At 39.2% G+C, this 15,994-nt stretch overlaps 1 protein-coding gene across 1 annotated transcript in view; it reads right to left on the bottom strand.

Moving 5' to 3' along the window:
• Positions 1-15,994, bottom strand: part of POLA1 (DNA polymerase alpha 1, catalytic subunit) — a 296,489-nt gene that overhangs the window by 182,025 nt on the left and 98,470 nt on the right. Inside the window, exons 27-28 of the mRNA XM_019529154.1 lie at positions 2,658-2,690; positions 923-1,015 (exon numbers count right to left, since the gene is read on the bottom strand). Coding sequence (XP_019384699.1) covers positions 923-1,015; positions 2,658-2,690 — 126 coding nt within the window. The remainder of the gene's footprint in view (positions 1-922; positions 1,016-2,657; positions 2,691-15,994) is intronic.

Here is a 15,994-nt window from a genome sequence, read left to right on the forward strand (position 1 = left end):
GCAAATACTGGATTCTTATCCCATTACTTGGACTACCTTTTATAACCCCAATGTCCCTAAACAGAAACAACTGTTTTATTTATACCCTTTGCTCTCCTTACCCCACCATAAACTCTCTCAGCAATGCCTGCTCCATTTCATCCCACTTCATGAGCAGTTGCTTATGAAAGCTTATGCTTATCCAATTCAGCTCATCTATGAGGTGCAACTCTACCCTGCCTTCGTGTATTTAAATAACCTTCATCATTTATATTTAGTACCACTGCTGTCTGTGAGTCTATTCATGGCATATGATGAAGTAGGCTGTAGTCTACAAAAGCTCATGTCTCTCTGAACAAATTAGTCTATAAAAGGTGCCACACTGCACTTCCTTCTTCTTATGTACTGTAAACTAACATTTTATTCATAATTTGCAACCAGACAACACCCACAAACTGATAGCTATTACCCATGCACAATAATTAGCCAAACAACAAGAATTTGTTAGGTAAGCTTAAAGTCAAAATATAAACTACAAAAATTTGAATTATGTTGACATTGCTGTTTGTACGGTATGATTTTTTTTTAGCTTTAGTGTTAATTTTATTTGGTTTATCTAATATTCAAAGAGAGTTCTGATACATTCAGGAATAGTAAAGCTATTTACTATACTACAAACCTTTACCAAAAATGTACTTTTTATTGAACTAGAACTTCTCGTCTCAATAACATTGTGATTAATGTCTGCCCGTCTGCTCCAGGGGACAACTAACAATAGATATACAATATACAATAGATATACAACTAACATAGATATTTCTATGCTAAATGGTTTATACACGTGGGTCTGTTTCTTTCAGACCGCTTCCCCCCCAATATCGTCTCTTATAACATAGACATACATGAAAGCCATAAGCAAGTTTTTCCTTCAAGATTTCCCTACCTTGTTTCCCAGCTTGAATACCTCCTCCAGGTTGGTGCTATTTGTATTTATCATAATGGAATCCGTATCTCCATAAATCACTTCAAGGTTCATCTAATTAAAGCAAACAGTCTTAGAAAACAACCTAACCTTTTTAAAACTCTAATGCATTCTGTTGCACATCAGTAAGTGCAATTTTGAAAGTAAGTGTTTACGTACATGTATTACTAGTTTAGTACTAAAAATATAATGAAAAATAGGGTTTTATTTAAAAGCTTGCACCTATCTTTAAAATATTAATATCTGCATTCAAAGGGAAAAAAAAAAGCATGGAACACACCAAGAAAAACAATGAAGACTTTTCAGTTCTACATTTTACCAGTTTATAACTATATTTACAGGTAAAAACATACTGTAAATAAAAATAGAAGGGTAAAAGAAAAATCAATGAAAAATTCTAATCTTAAACATTCAAACCTTACTGTAATTTGTGATTCTGTGTTGACTGGGAAGGGGGGCGCGCGCACAGGGGAGGACCATTGACACTGGCAGATTCTGCCAGATTATCTTCATACCATTCAGATAAGAGACATATAAACTAAAGTGCTTTTAGCCAATTTCCATGCAAGGGAATACCGTAACTCAGTTCCACTGACAGCTATCTCACAACGCTTCTGCAAACTAACCACATCAGATAGAAGAAATGGCACTTATCTGGCATTTTAATGAGCTAATAGATAACAAGTAGTTCTTCAAACTACTAAACAAGGACGCCAAGTAGCTCTCCAGACAGGACTCTGTTCTTCCTTCACATTTCCCAGACTCACCAAGTGACCTATTCTTTCTACTCCACTTCAGGTTTGTTGTTTTGTTTTTTTTAAAGCAGAGCCTGCATAAATACCTAGCTACAGCGATTCAAATACTTTGCATTCCAGATTGAACCACTCCTCAGCAGCATCAGGAGATGAATGCAGAAACACCTGCTTTTACAGAGCATATTGGCCTCCCTCTTTAGCAGAAGTAGTAAACACCAATATAGCACACTGGCACTTCCCCCTTCCACTGCCTCCTAGCCTGATTTTGGTAACAATTCAAAGGCTTTAGTCATAACGGATTGGGGCTGGAACAGAGACTGGTTCTTTGCTCACAAACCAAGGACAGTTGTGTTCAGCATTGATAATGCAAGACACTCCACCCAGGTGAAAATTTACAAGAGCTAGGAATGTGCCTAATTTCCAGGCAATAGGGAAGTAAAAGATGATGATTATCACTATTACTCCTCCCCAAAAATTGAACATTATTAAGGACTCTAGTAGGATACTATCAATATGATGAATAAGGACAACATGTCTTCTGGAAAGGGAAGAGGTCAGTGCTGTTTAAAGCACATATGGTTAAACCCATACGAAATTCCAAATAGTCAAAAATCACCATGTAATAGAATATAAAGGGAGCCAAAAAATAAATCTTAATAAAACACTAGAACACTAAGTGTAACAGGCCTGTGAGTAAACTCTAATTAGCACTGTTGCTAATTTGCTTGAAACACTCACACACAGGCTTCAAGCAGGGGCTAGATCATATCTGTGTTAGGAAAAGAAAAAAGCTATAATCCATTAGGAAGGATTACATTTGTAAACTAGGCATCCTAAGAAGTGATTTCAAGTCTGTTTGGGTTACAATTTTCCTAGAATAAAAAAATTTCACCAGGTGTGCTATTTAAGGGTTGTTGTGTAATGAAAATGCTCAGCATTACCTTCTGCACCATCTCCTTGGTATGCATCAAAATCTGAAATGAAAAAAATAATCAAAGATTAATGTATGATATAATTACAAGTTAACATATGCAAACATATCCATTAGGTAGCTAACTCCAAATGTTCTTGCCTTTCAAAACATAAAGCAAGTCATTTACCCCTCCTGGCAATATACACTGCCATCTCGATACCCATATTAAGAACATAAATCCCTGCATTAATACTTCTTGCTAAACAAGATTAAAACAAATCTTAAGCATAATTACATGGGGGGAGGGAAACAAGATACATTAGAAGAACAGTATTAAAAAAATCATGTGCTCAAAATTTAAGACATATCAGAATTTAAGGTTTCCTGTGAAACTTTTAATTCTGCTGCCTTCTATATGAGTACATCATAAAGACATATTGACGTAAGTGCCAAAGGTCAGAAATAAAAAAAGCCAAAAATTGAGGCATGCAGTTAAAAGTATGATCAAAATTAATGAACTACTAATATACACAACTGGGCGTATCTACACATATGCTTTTTTCAAAATCTCAGATTCACCCAGAGAGACCAGGAATCACTGACAGCTAAGATTTTAGCTTTAGTTAAGCAGGAAAGGGAAGGTGAGTTACCTGCACATTAGGCTCTGTCCCTGCTCTATGCAACTGTAACTCATGAAAAATCTTTTTTTTTTTTTTAAAGGAAGAATTAAGGGGAAAAAGGTACATATTATATTCCAGGCTATGTGAGTAAATACCGTCTACTGTACACTAGCATCAAATCAAACATGTCATAGCAGACATAAGGGATAACAATTATGAGAAACCAGCACTAAAGACAGATGGGACACTTTTGCCAGAGGATCTCACAAATATCTGAGTAGCAAGCCTTGTTAGTTTGAAGTTAGGAAGAAGGCAAAGTCAAAAAAGAGCAAAATCAAAGAGCTGGCATTTGCATTCCACACATACTGCCCTGTGAGAAAATACAATGAACACTATGTCTACAGTACAATGCCATTATATCAATGATGTCAAAGCAGACATACCATTATGAGAAACCAGCAGAAGAATGGCAAGCCTCAGGAATCCTTAACTCTATTCTAGACTAAGTAATGTAGGCAGAAACTCCTTTGCTCATTTCCCTCAAAGTTTGCCCTTTCTGCATCTTTCATTCCAACCTATCCCTGTTCTCACTTCTACCTCACCTCAACCACTGGTTCCTTCTCCTAGCCACATTCTCCCCATCTAGGAGTCCTAGTCTCTACACTTTGTGTTTCTGATCCAAGTCCTACCCTCTTTATTCACTGAGGCCTAGAGTCAGCTCTGCAAATGTCCAGCCTCAGCCTCCCTGTACCTTCCAATCTCTCTGTGCTCACCCACTCCCAATGTCATGTCCTTGTCCATAGACTGCTTGTTTAAATCCCTTCCCAACTCAAGCCACCTCCCTCTACCTCATCCATTTCTTTCACTGCCAAGCTTCCATCCCCATTAGATCTCTTTCTCCCTCACCAGAACATCAGAATCCTTGTCTCAGGTTTATTATCCCAGGCTTGGACCTGACCCCTCACCCCTCTCTTTCCCCAAATACTCAGGCTCATGGTTAGATTTGTTTCTCTTACAGGATCAACTAGTTTAAGCTAAAATTGTTTAAACTTAACAAATTTTAATGATTTAAATCAGCAAATAAGACACTTTGATTTAAATCATGAATGAAATGTTGATTTACATTTGTAGTTATCATTTTTTGCTTAAAGAAAAGTTGATTCAAACGTTGGTAAGCATTAAGATATGCTGATTTGCAAATAAATATAGTCTTTGCACTAACTCTGGTACTTTTTTTGCTAACCAGGACGACACACCAGGTGCCTGCAGATGTGCAGGGTGGCTGTTCTGATGCACTGTAATTACAGCACGTTGGAGCAGACTCAGTTAAGGGGAGGCTGAGATTGGACATTTGCAGAGTTGGCCTTAGACTGAGTCTGCTGGAGCATGGCAGCAGCCTCCAGCACCTCATGCATCAGCACCCGTGCTTAAAAATGGCAGCGGGGGCACATTATCCAAAGGTCGTTCGATGAGCTTTAGTTAAAGTGCCCCCATTGCCATTCTGAAGCGCGAGAATGCTGACACGTGGGACACAGAACGCACTTTAATTAGAGTGGCTCTAATTAAAGCCCTCCATCCCACCCCCAGAGCACATGTAACAATTCCCAATATGTCTAAACATATTTATTTAGGTAATTATATAGTTGAACAAGCACTTATTTGAATTCTCAAATTTTACTTTTTTCCTGTGTTAGAAAGTGACGCATTTAAACCAATGGTTATTTACTTATTAACAACTTATGATATGTTGCAGGCCGATCTGGATAGGAATTTGAATTCAATTAAAATGCACAAAACATTTTAGTTAAAGTTAAAGCTATTTTTAAATGTATAGAATACAAGAAAAAACTGAAAATTTAACTACGGTTTGCACTTAAACTTACTAATATAGTGTGTTACTATAGTTACAAAGTGTTACCTAGTTTGCAAACTCAACCAACTGGGCATTAAGTTCTTCAAACTTTTAGAATAAGCAGATGTCACGTTTTCATACATAGTTTTCATTCATAGCTTGCTTTTCCAACCCTAATCTGTTTCTCAATTTTGAATGAAAGTCATTGCTTCTAAAAACAAGAAAACCAACCTAGAAAATCACATGTTAAACTACAGTAATCTCCTACCTTAATTATGCTCACTCTTAACTTTCATAACTCTTGACATCCATGAATGACTGGTGCCTCCCGAGACTGAAAGGGCACCATAGCGGGAACCACCCACAACTGCTGGTATTGGTGCCGGCAAGTGGGGACCAGCCGTACCCACTGGCATCAGCGAGTGAGGACTGCCCACTGCTGCTGGCAGCGGTGTCAACAGTGGTGGGGAGGGGGATGATGAGTGGCGACTGTCCACAGGCGCTGCCAGCCACAACAGCGGGGGCGGGGGAGGCGGAAACCACCCACAAAAGCCAGTGGTGACTTCAGCAGTGGTCAATCTCAGAGGGGTACGTCCCCTACCACGTGTCACCTACGCTGACATCCCAATCTTAATAACATTCTTTGAAAACATTCTTTGCTGCTGCCTGTGTCTTTGTCTTCATTTGTGTCTATATACATATAAATATGTGGTGCGTCTCAGAGCATGGACAAACTCAAGTTGTACCAGCTTCAAAAGTGGAGGGGAAGCTGCTAGACTCACAGCACCCCCTGGAAAAGGCCAGTCCCTAGCTTCTGCTCCTTTTTGACTATGGAAATATAAGAATGAAATGTTTCTGTTACAAAGAGTTCTGAAAAACCTCAAAAGCACAGAATGTTTTTGAAGCTGTATTCCCACCTAGCATCCCTGGGTTTATTTTGTGAATCACGTGCATGTGTTCACACACCTAACAGCGCTAACACTGAATGGCACTCCATAGCACCTGTCAAAAGATCTTACAGCAGCACCCTAGTTAAGAACCAATGCTGCAGCGATCCAAGTGTGGCAAAACCACTTCGACTTTTAACACTGATTCATCCAAGGTCAAAGTTAAGCAATTTAGCTTACCTGTATCGCTACCAGATCACGCAAACTTAACGGTTAGTGTAACAGCTACTATGCACTTCTGAGCAGCAGCTTCCTTTCCCTTCCCCTATAAATACATATTTGTCCATACATACCCTCAGGCTTCACATTACATTTTAGCCCATTCAAAAATCCTCCCACCCAATGCTCCCCAAGTTCTCACCCTCTTTAGAATTTAATACTTAAATTTAAAAAAAAAACCAACAAACTTGCACTTAGACCCATGCTGAGCAAGACATAATATTTCTTTACATATTTCATACTTTAAATCACTCTTAATAGAAACTGAATTTATCAATCAATACTTTGGTCATGAAGGCAGAGAACTGTTCTTATTCCTGTTGCTATAATGCTTAAATCTGAGGGACTACTGCCCAAAGATCATATTTGTGTACTTCATCGTTCCTACAATAACTGTTTAACTAGTGTCTTTTCTGAATCTCAGTTGAACAATGTCATCAACTTATCAAGAATGGTAGAGTTTAGCTCTCCCCTTAAAACTATTTGCAATTTCTCTCATCTCTGTATCATGTGCAGAGTTGATTATTACTCCCTCTACTCTAGCCTCCAAGTCATTAAGGAAAAATCTTCAGCAGCACAAGATCCAGAAAAGACTCCTGCAGCACACCACTTGATGTTTTCTCCCTGTTTGACAGTGCCTGAACTATAATTATTCTGAATGGATTTTAACTTGTGCCAGTTAATATATTAATCTTATAATATAGCAGTAGAATATAAATCTCTTCAGGCAAAGACAACACAGTTAACACACCTGTAAGTAACTTATTCATGTGGGAAAACAAAGAATTATTCACAAAACAGGAGTAACAGAAGTTTTCTTAACATGTATACAAAAATGAGTTAACAGATTTCCAAAGCCTTTTTCCCAATCCTTCAGAAACACACAAACACGACCTTAGCACTTCTAAGATAAAGGAAAAGAGAGAAAAGGAGCGGGGGGGGAAAAAGAAGGGGAAGGAGTAATGGGGGGGGGCAGCTGATACACAGCCGAGAAGCAAATGCTCTTTCCAACTCTGAAGATTAATAGTTAAGATTCTAAACATAACCTGGACTTTGTCCTCACTCTTTAGCACTTCCCACATAACTACTATACTGCTAAAGACTTGTCTTATACATTTCTAATATGGCCACAAGATGAAATAAAGACCTACAAGCAACTTCTTAGCTAATTTACATGCTTCTGTTCAAACTGGTTATCCAGTTACATTTTACACTCCAATTTGTTAATTCAAGGTTAATTAAAATGAATTAATTAACATCATGACTCTTTATATTTACCTACATTTTTTTATATCTTGTAACTGAAGTGACAGTTACATCTCATTACCTACTGAGGTGATAGTGGCAGGAGTTGTAACACAGACAGCCCATCACCCAGACATTTTCTGCAAAGAGGAATGCAAGACTCAGGAAAGAACTTGCAACTGAGAAGAAGTGGGATTGAGGCAAGGTAGCCTCAAACCATTTAAAATGCACTGCAGTCCTTGGCCCCCACTTACTGTATTTACCCAAATCCAAGACAAACTTCACTTTAACACTGCCCCCTCACCTTCCCATTCCCCCCTGCTCCTGTCCTCGCCTCCTCACCCCAGATGCCTGGCTCCTGCCATGCAGCCCCTGCCACATGATCCCCGATGCCTGCTCCTCTGTGCCTGTACCTACCCCACTACAATCTGCCTCCCCGATCCCGTCCCCGCCCTGTAGCCTGCATCCATCATCCCTGCTCCTTCCAGCAGCCTGCCCTTCCCCAACCCTCTGCTCCCTCCTGAAGCCTGGTCATCTTCTGCTGCACCTCTGCACCTCCAGGGCAGGCAGCATCAGTGTGGCCTGACTCAGCATCAGTCCAACCTAGCCAAGGAGAAGCAGTAACAGCTCCTGGCCCAGCCAGGTTGGGGCTGGAGGGACTGGAGCCACAGCAGAAGGTAAGGGGAAAGGGCAGAGGATCAAGCACAGACATGGAGGGCAGGATGCAGGTTTCCCATCACCTTCCCATGGTTTCCCTTGTGCTCTCCATGGTAGCATGCTCCCTCTACCACCAAACAAGCCATTCTGGCCTGGGATGGACAGGGGCTCAGCTTTGGCTTCAGCCCTAAGCCTGGAGCCAAAGCTGGAACCGAGCTAGAGCATTCCCTGGGTCAGTACTCAAAACCAAGACAGGACTCCCCACATCCTCCTCCCTTCCCTGCCTCCTCCCCCCAACCCCTGGTGTTTTCTTTTGGTGGCAACCTCATCTTGGAATTGAGTAAATACAGTAATTTAATCCTGAAGGCCTAAAGATAGAACACCACAACCTTTGCAGATTGGCCAACCTTTCCAAACTGTTGCATGTTGCAGCTCCCTTCCTGACTGCTACTAGATGCCTCAGTAGCTTGAGCACATACAAAATAGTGAACAAATTTATTATCCTAACTTATCCCCTTTTCATAGTAAGAAAGTAACAAGAGCAAAGCAACTTGCCCATGGAGACGCACTGAATCTTAAATTCACAATGCCCTGACTGCCACCTCCAAGTTCATTCCTTTGGAGCACAGAGCATTACTGACAGACGTGCTGGGCACCTGCTGTTCCCAAAAGACTGTCACAGTTGTTCATAGAGCTAAACAGAAGTAGAAACCTTTTTATTTGGAAAATGATTTTTTTAAAATACAACTGTACATACTCCTGTGAAAAGTTTTATCAAATGATCCAATTTCTCATCAAAATGAAAAAGACAAGAGATGCATCCTAACAGATTCATATGACCATGATCTTAATAGTTGGGTGTGCACACGTTTAGTCCCCATGCTTGAAAAGGCAAACCATGGATCTCAATTTAAGTTTCCCATGCCTTCATTTCCTTAGATATCATGCTATTGTGTATTCTGGCTTTTTCCCTCTCCCTTGTGTTTTACACCCTTCAAAAATTCAAAAGGTTTCAATTTAATTCCAGTAGGGAATGGAAAAGCTTTCTGAAATCTCAAAAAATCTTGCAGGACACAGGAATCGTCTTTTGCTTACCTCCAATTTTGAAGGCTCCACACTCTTAAGAGTCAGTGCTCTGTTTCCTCAGGCTAGAAATTTGGAAAAAGATAAGCCTACTGTAGCCCTTGTAAAATGTTTGTGTTTAGTTAGTTTCACCAAATTAAACTGAAAGTCAGTGTACTGAAATCAGTGGCAGCGCACCATACACAAAACCATCCTTTCTTTTCCTGTAGTCTCTTGTTCCAATCTCTGTATTGCAAATTCTACAACGAAGCAACAATGAAGTTCCTACAAGCAACTTCCACTACACAATCCTGATTACTCAATGAGGGGCATCTCTGATAGTGATTGTCACACTAGAGATTGGGGAAAACACGATGCCCCAGGGTACAGGAAATGAGAATGTTAAAATGAAGGTTGACTAGGAAAGCAAAGTTTGATTCTGCTGCAGCATATTCCTTACCCTCCTTTTTTTTTTTTTTTTGCCCATGGACCAGTAATGTTTGGTGATTGCTAATGTAAGCTGAGCACTTGGAGAGTTCCTATAGGTAAAGGACTATATCCTGAATCCAAGACAACTCTGAATTTAAGACAATCCCCCAAATAATTACAATCCCTCACAGCTCTGGCTCCAGCCTCTGGCCCAAGCCTGGCCACACAGCAGGTGCTTCACAACAGCCTCAGACCAGCACCAGAGCTAAGCCAGAGCTGCCACTGCTGCTGAATAGCCAGGCTGGAGCAAGGGGTAGCACATGCTCTGTGCTCCCTACAGCGGGGAGAAACAAGGGCTGCAGGGAGCAGGTAGCAAGGAGTGGGAGGCAGTGGCTGCAGCTGTGACTCCACTGCCCCTCCTCCCAACTTGTATTTGAATCTAAGATGAGGGGTTCCCCCTCCATGTTGAATGCGGGGGGAACCTCATCTTGAATTCAAGTAAATACAGTAATATATCATTATGATATGAAAGTATTTTGATATGTACCTGGCAGGAAAATCCTAATTAATGGCGGTAACAATTCTAGCATGTCTTCATGTTTAACAATATTTTAAATAAAACTGACTTTTTATGCAATTTCTTAACACTTCTATTTTCACCAGTTTGTAAATCCATTAGGTCAAAAGGTACCACAGTGATCATTTAGTCTCACCACCTGCGTAACTTTGGTCATAAGGCTCTTGCTTTCTACTATAAGGCTTTTGCTTTTCTAAATACTACGGCAGCTTCCAGAGCTGTCTGCGGTGCCACTGGGGGGGGGGGGGCGGCAAAGCAGGGTGAAGGAGGATGTTGATCCCTGGAGATCCAGGGGTCAAAACAACTGCACAGAAAAAAAGTGGGGCAGCACATCCAAGAACAGCAAGCAACACCCAAAATCGGAACCTGACAGCCTGGAGTTATGCTCCAGGTGCCAGCCTTGCTTCAAGATGCAGGAATGAAGCAGCATTTCCCAGATCCTAGGACCTCAGATAAAGCTGCTGGAGCCAGCAACTATGCTGGCCCTAGCTTCCCCTGCCCCACCTGGGGCATGTGCCATATGCCAGAATGCATGTGGCAAAGGCATTCCTTTGGGACAACTAGCAGCAGCACAAGGTATCCCACTGCTAGTTGTCCCTGGGGAACCAAAGATCAATCTGGATGCCACCTACAGGGGCAAGTACTAATTTCTGAAAAACATCCCCCCCAGTGAGCATTCCCTATTTACAATAATATTTTAACAATTATCAATTACTCATTTATAAACCGTATAATGTGCTTATGTTGATTTTATTTCTTTCTGGTGCTTTAATCTAAATGCCATATACTTCCATACCAAATACCTTATGGTAATCCAAGCAAAATTACATCATGTCAACACAATTATCTTCAATCAACCAAGTCTGTAATCTCATCAAAAATGTTTAATATTTAGTTTTTATCACCATATGTTGATGGCCATTATTACCCTGTTTACACTATGCATTAACTATGTCATATATCGGCCTTTCTATTATTTTCTGGAGCCAATGATGTCCTGACAGCCCTAAAATCTCCCAGATCATCCTTTTTATGCTTTTTTAAGTTTTAGCATATTTCTTCTTATGTTTTGGAATTCCTTCATGTTCCCCACTGAGAGCTTACTGAAAATAAACATTAACAGTCCAGACAATTCAAGTCAGCTCTTTTAAAAAATTCTTGAAAGCAAATTATCAGAATATGCCTATTTAAAAATATCTAAATGTAATAGCTGCTGTTTCGCATCCTCTGAAATTACTGTTATAGTGAAGTGTATGTCATACACTGATGTGAATGTATGATTTGGCGTTTTCTAAATACAAGACAGAAATATCCATTGATCGCTACTGCCTCTTCTGTATTATTGACAATTATACAATTTCCATTCACAAATGGACCCAAAATACTGTTAGAATTCCTTTTGTTTCCAAAGCTGTTTTAAGAAAAGGAAAAAAAAGAGAAAAAATACAAAACCATATAAAGCATAATGCCATCTCTCCAGCCAGTCTTTCAATGCATCATACGTAGCGTGTGTACCTGCAGCACTGTCATAAAGTATCTACGTCTATAAGCAGGCCAAACAGGCAAAGCGTGGGAAACTGAGGAACAAAGAGTATGACTCAGCCAAGATTAGAAAGAAAGGTGATGGTAAACGAGAGTTCACAGTTTAACCCAAATCTCCACTGTTCCTTTAGGACATATTAGCACAAAAATGCTGTCCTATTCTAAGCCACATGATTCCCATGTTTGCTACTACCCGCATACCTATAACAGTGGTTCTATCATTTTCAACAAATATCTATGTAGGCTTATGCTTTGTAAATATTATACTCCAAAGGTATATTAAGGAAACACTGTCAGATACACCATTCCATTATATTTAGTTTAAAATTTCACAATATTCTCCTTTATTCATTTATGTCTCATATTGTACTAAACCATAAAATGTACCTGTCACTTCCACGTAAGTTTAATTTACATTTGTAAAGCATATTGGCGATACGTAACACTAAATATGGGCTAATTCCATAGCATACAAAAGTCATAATTCTAATCTGCCTGCTCCCCATGTCTTATATTAAAAGCAACTAGATTAAAAAAGGGAAAAAAGTATGTTAATTGCTCCATAAAAGGGAAACAATTTACTATTAATATGATTCAAAGAGTAAACAAATGAGGTTTTGTTTTGTTTTGTTTTTTTAAAAAGGAGGAAAATGAGACCTCTTAAGTCTAGGTAGATTTTCTGTTCTTACAGTTAAGTACTAAATAGCATTTCTTTTTCCTAATCACATCTGGCGATTTTTATTCCCATATAATATAACCCATCAGAAAGTATGCAGTCTAACTGTTAGGATTATTTATTCCCCATTAAAGAAATACTTGACCATGCAAAGAACATTTCTCAATTGTCCCTGAAGACAGTTGTGGATATAGGTAATTACAAGAGGGTCACAGACAAGTTAAGTTCATCAAGTGACAGGCATATGTTAATACTACCCATTCTGACAAAGGATCACTTATAAGTGCCAACAGCTAGAAAACAGAAGGTTATAAAGGCTTACTAAATTCATTAATAAGGCAGTCTGTAGTTATCTGATTTCACAGCAACACCTGCATATTTATCTTCTCATTACCAATTGGATGATGGAATTTTTTTCAAGCACATTTCAAAAATCTGCCAACTTCAAGTGTTAAAAAAAATAAACTTTGTGGTTAATTTTTCCCTTAACAAAGTACAGCTGTTGAGAATAATTGTTCAAGATCTTACCCTGTAATGTCAACTGCAGCAGAACAAAGAGTATTTAATTAGCAAATCTATCCAGTAATTCAACACCTATTATATAAAATGCCTTCGTGATTTTATTCAGGATAATTTGCTAAGAGGGTTATTACTGACATTCAGATGAAATTTAAAATTCCTACGCAAGTCGAGTCATAATAGCAGTAATGATCCCCCCAATCAGGAGATACTGTGTCACACAAGGTTCTTTTGCAATGCAGCAGCCGATTTCCTGACTTCTTAATTCCTGGGCTCAGCTCAGTGAGAGCCCTTCATGCCAATATTTCAGTCAGCAATACATCTTTAATGGGACTCTATTAAAATATCTAGAATAAAAATGACTTTTTTGTTAAAAAGAATGACAGCACTGCTATCATATCAATCATTACCAGTTTTTCAGAGCTATGTAATGAAGGGAGGGAGGTGTATGGTGGGGTTAGGAAGACAGAGAGAAAGAATGGAGAGAATAGAAAATGTGTTACTTGTTCGTTTCCTTTCTGTGATTAAGGCTGCACTGTTCATGGGAACTGGATTGTCCCCTATTGCAGGGAATCCAAATTACAGAAGAATTCATTGCCTGGCAACCCATCTGTTCCACCATGCCCCTTTCTTCTTGCTCAAACACATACTTCCAAAATCACATGAACATCTCAGTACAGTGAACATCTGCGAAATTCTACTTACGCCCAACTATGCCTTTGCTTGTAAATCAAGACTAGCAACAAGTACTCAGAACATACAAACACTTCAACTCCTTGAATACTTCACATCGTATGGGTGGGATAAAGTACTAGTTTTAATCATAGAAGAGAAAATAGGTAACTATTTTTCCATTCTGGTTCTTTCACAGCTTACTATTTCTCAGTTAAACAAGTGGTGATATGGGTTTTGAGATATCACCACTTGTGTGTTATTAAAATACACCATGTGTTTTAATACGCATAAACATAGCAAAAATAGCATCTTCACTTCCAGAGGTTATATATATATATTTTCTAAATGTGTAAGTTTATTATGCATTTCTGTGGCAGCGTCACTTGCAACTTCATAATTCAGGTCTTGCTTGTAAGGTCCAAAATGCCGACCTGAAGATTTCTTCTAGAGCTAGCAAGATTCTCTCTCTGCCCACAATGGAACCAGACACTGTGAAACAGGCAGTGAAAACTCCAGAGTCCAACTGTGGAGCTTGGTATGCTTCTCTGGTGGGAGTATCAACTATTCACAGAATCACAGAAAATTAGGGTTGGAAGGAACCCCAGGTGATCATCTAATCCAAGCCCCTGATCAAAGCAGGACCATCCTCAACTAGATCATCCCAGCCAAAGCTTTGTCTGACCAGGTTTTGAAAACCTCCAAGGATGGAGCTGCCACGACCCCGCTTTTGGGTAACCTGTTCCAGTGTTTTACTACCCACCTAGTGAGAAAAAATTTCCTAATATTTACCCTAAACTGCCCTTGCTGCAACTTGAAACCATTGCTCCTTGTTCTGTCATCTGCCACCACTGAGACCAGTCTAGCTCCATCCTCTTTCGAATCCCCCTTCAGGTAGCTGAAGGCTGGTATTAAATCCCCTCTTAGTCTCCTCTTCTCTAGACTAAACCCTCTTAGTCTCCTCTTCTCTAGACTAAATAAGCCCAGTTCCCTCAGTCTTTCCTCAAGTCATAACCTTCAGCCCCCTCACCATTTCTGTTGCCCTCTGCTGGTAACAGGAAGTTAAATTTACTTATCCCTCTCATATTCTGAATAAAGAGAAACATACCACCATATTCTCCTGATTTAGATGAACACTAGGCATACTTTTTATACACACACACACACACACACACACACACACACACACACACACTTTCCACTACCTAGAGTAAAACAGGAATTTCTAATCTTGTGCATTTGCTTTGTACAAGATAATGTTAAAATGACATTTGGGAACAGCTTCATTAATCTGTACTAACAGGTCTGTTAAAAAAAGATGGCTGACAGGCAGACAGACTATCATAAGAATAATCTCTCAATATGCTGTACCATTTGTATGTTCAATCAAGGAACTGGGGGAACTACTTGCCTAAAATGAATATGTCAATAGATCTGAACAACATCAATGATATGGAACACTGAACAGCACATCTACCAGTGACTACAGTCACAAATCTAATTTAAAAATAAAGAAAACAATTTTCTACAATAGTAATCGATTCCACTATCCAATTATGGGGCCCTAACCACAAACATTTCTGAACTGAATTAAAGAGGAGAGAGAAAACATATTGCCTAAAATTATTTTAGTACCAGTGATAACTTAACTCCAGGACTTAAAAAATGCTAGACCAGGGGTCAGCAAGCTTTTTGGGCAAAGTGCCAACAACACCTACACTCTCTACTTGTAAATTGTTGGCATGCTGGGGCAGATGGCAGGGGAGCTGAAAGAGGCCCAAATCCTTGTTGTGGCAGTGCAGCCCCAGCCACTTCCCTGCCATCCGCCCTGAAGCGTGTGTGCCAAGCAAAATGCTTTTGCATGCCACACTCTGGCACATGTGCTAGGGGTTGCCTACCCTTCTGCTAGCCTAAAACCAAAGCATTATGGTCTACTATATAAAAAATGAAAAACCTGGAAGAACTTCCTACACGGTCATTTTGTAAGTCACTTAAATTTTAACCGAACTGACACCTGCCCAGTGGATTAAAATAATTTAAAAGACCAAAAAATAGATTAAAAAATATATATTCAGATTTTATAAAATATTTTTTTTAAATATGTTAGAAATTATTTTAAATTATTTTTTAAAAACTTACGTTGACTCTAAAGTTACTGTAATTTCAACAATCTATTTTAAAATTCTTAAGGACTGAGCATTTTATTACTTAACATTTAATTTCCTAGGTTCTCTTATGCTGTATAAATACAGCTCAAATCTCATGAACAGCACAGTTCATTAATCATCATTTATGTTATTTTCAGTCCAAAATAGAATGAACACTGGTCAGTACTTTCAATTTCTGTT

The sequence above is a fragment of the Crocodylus porosus genome, unplaced genomic scaffold (genome assembly GCF_001723895.1).
Source record: "Crocodylus porosus isolate Cpor-Errol unplaced genomic scaffold, CroPor_comp1, whole genome shotgun sequence".
Classification (NCBI taxonomy): Eukaryota; Metazoa; Chordata; order Crocodylia; family Crocodylidae; genus Crocodylus; species Crocodylus porosus.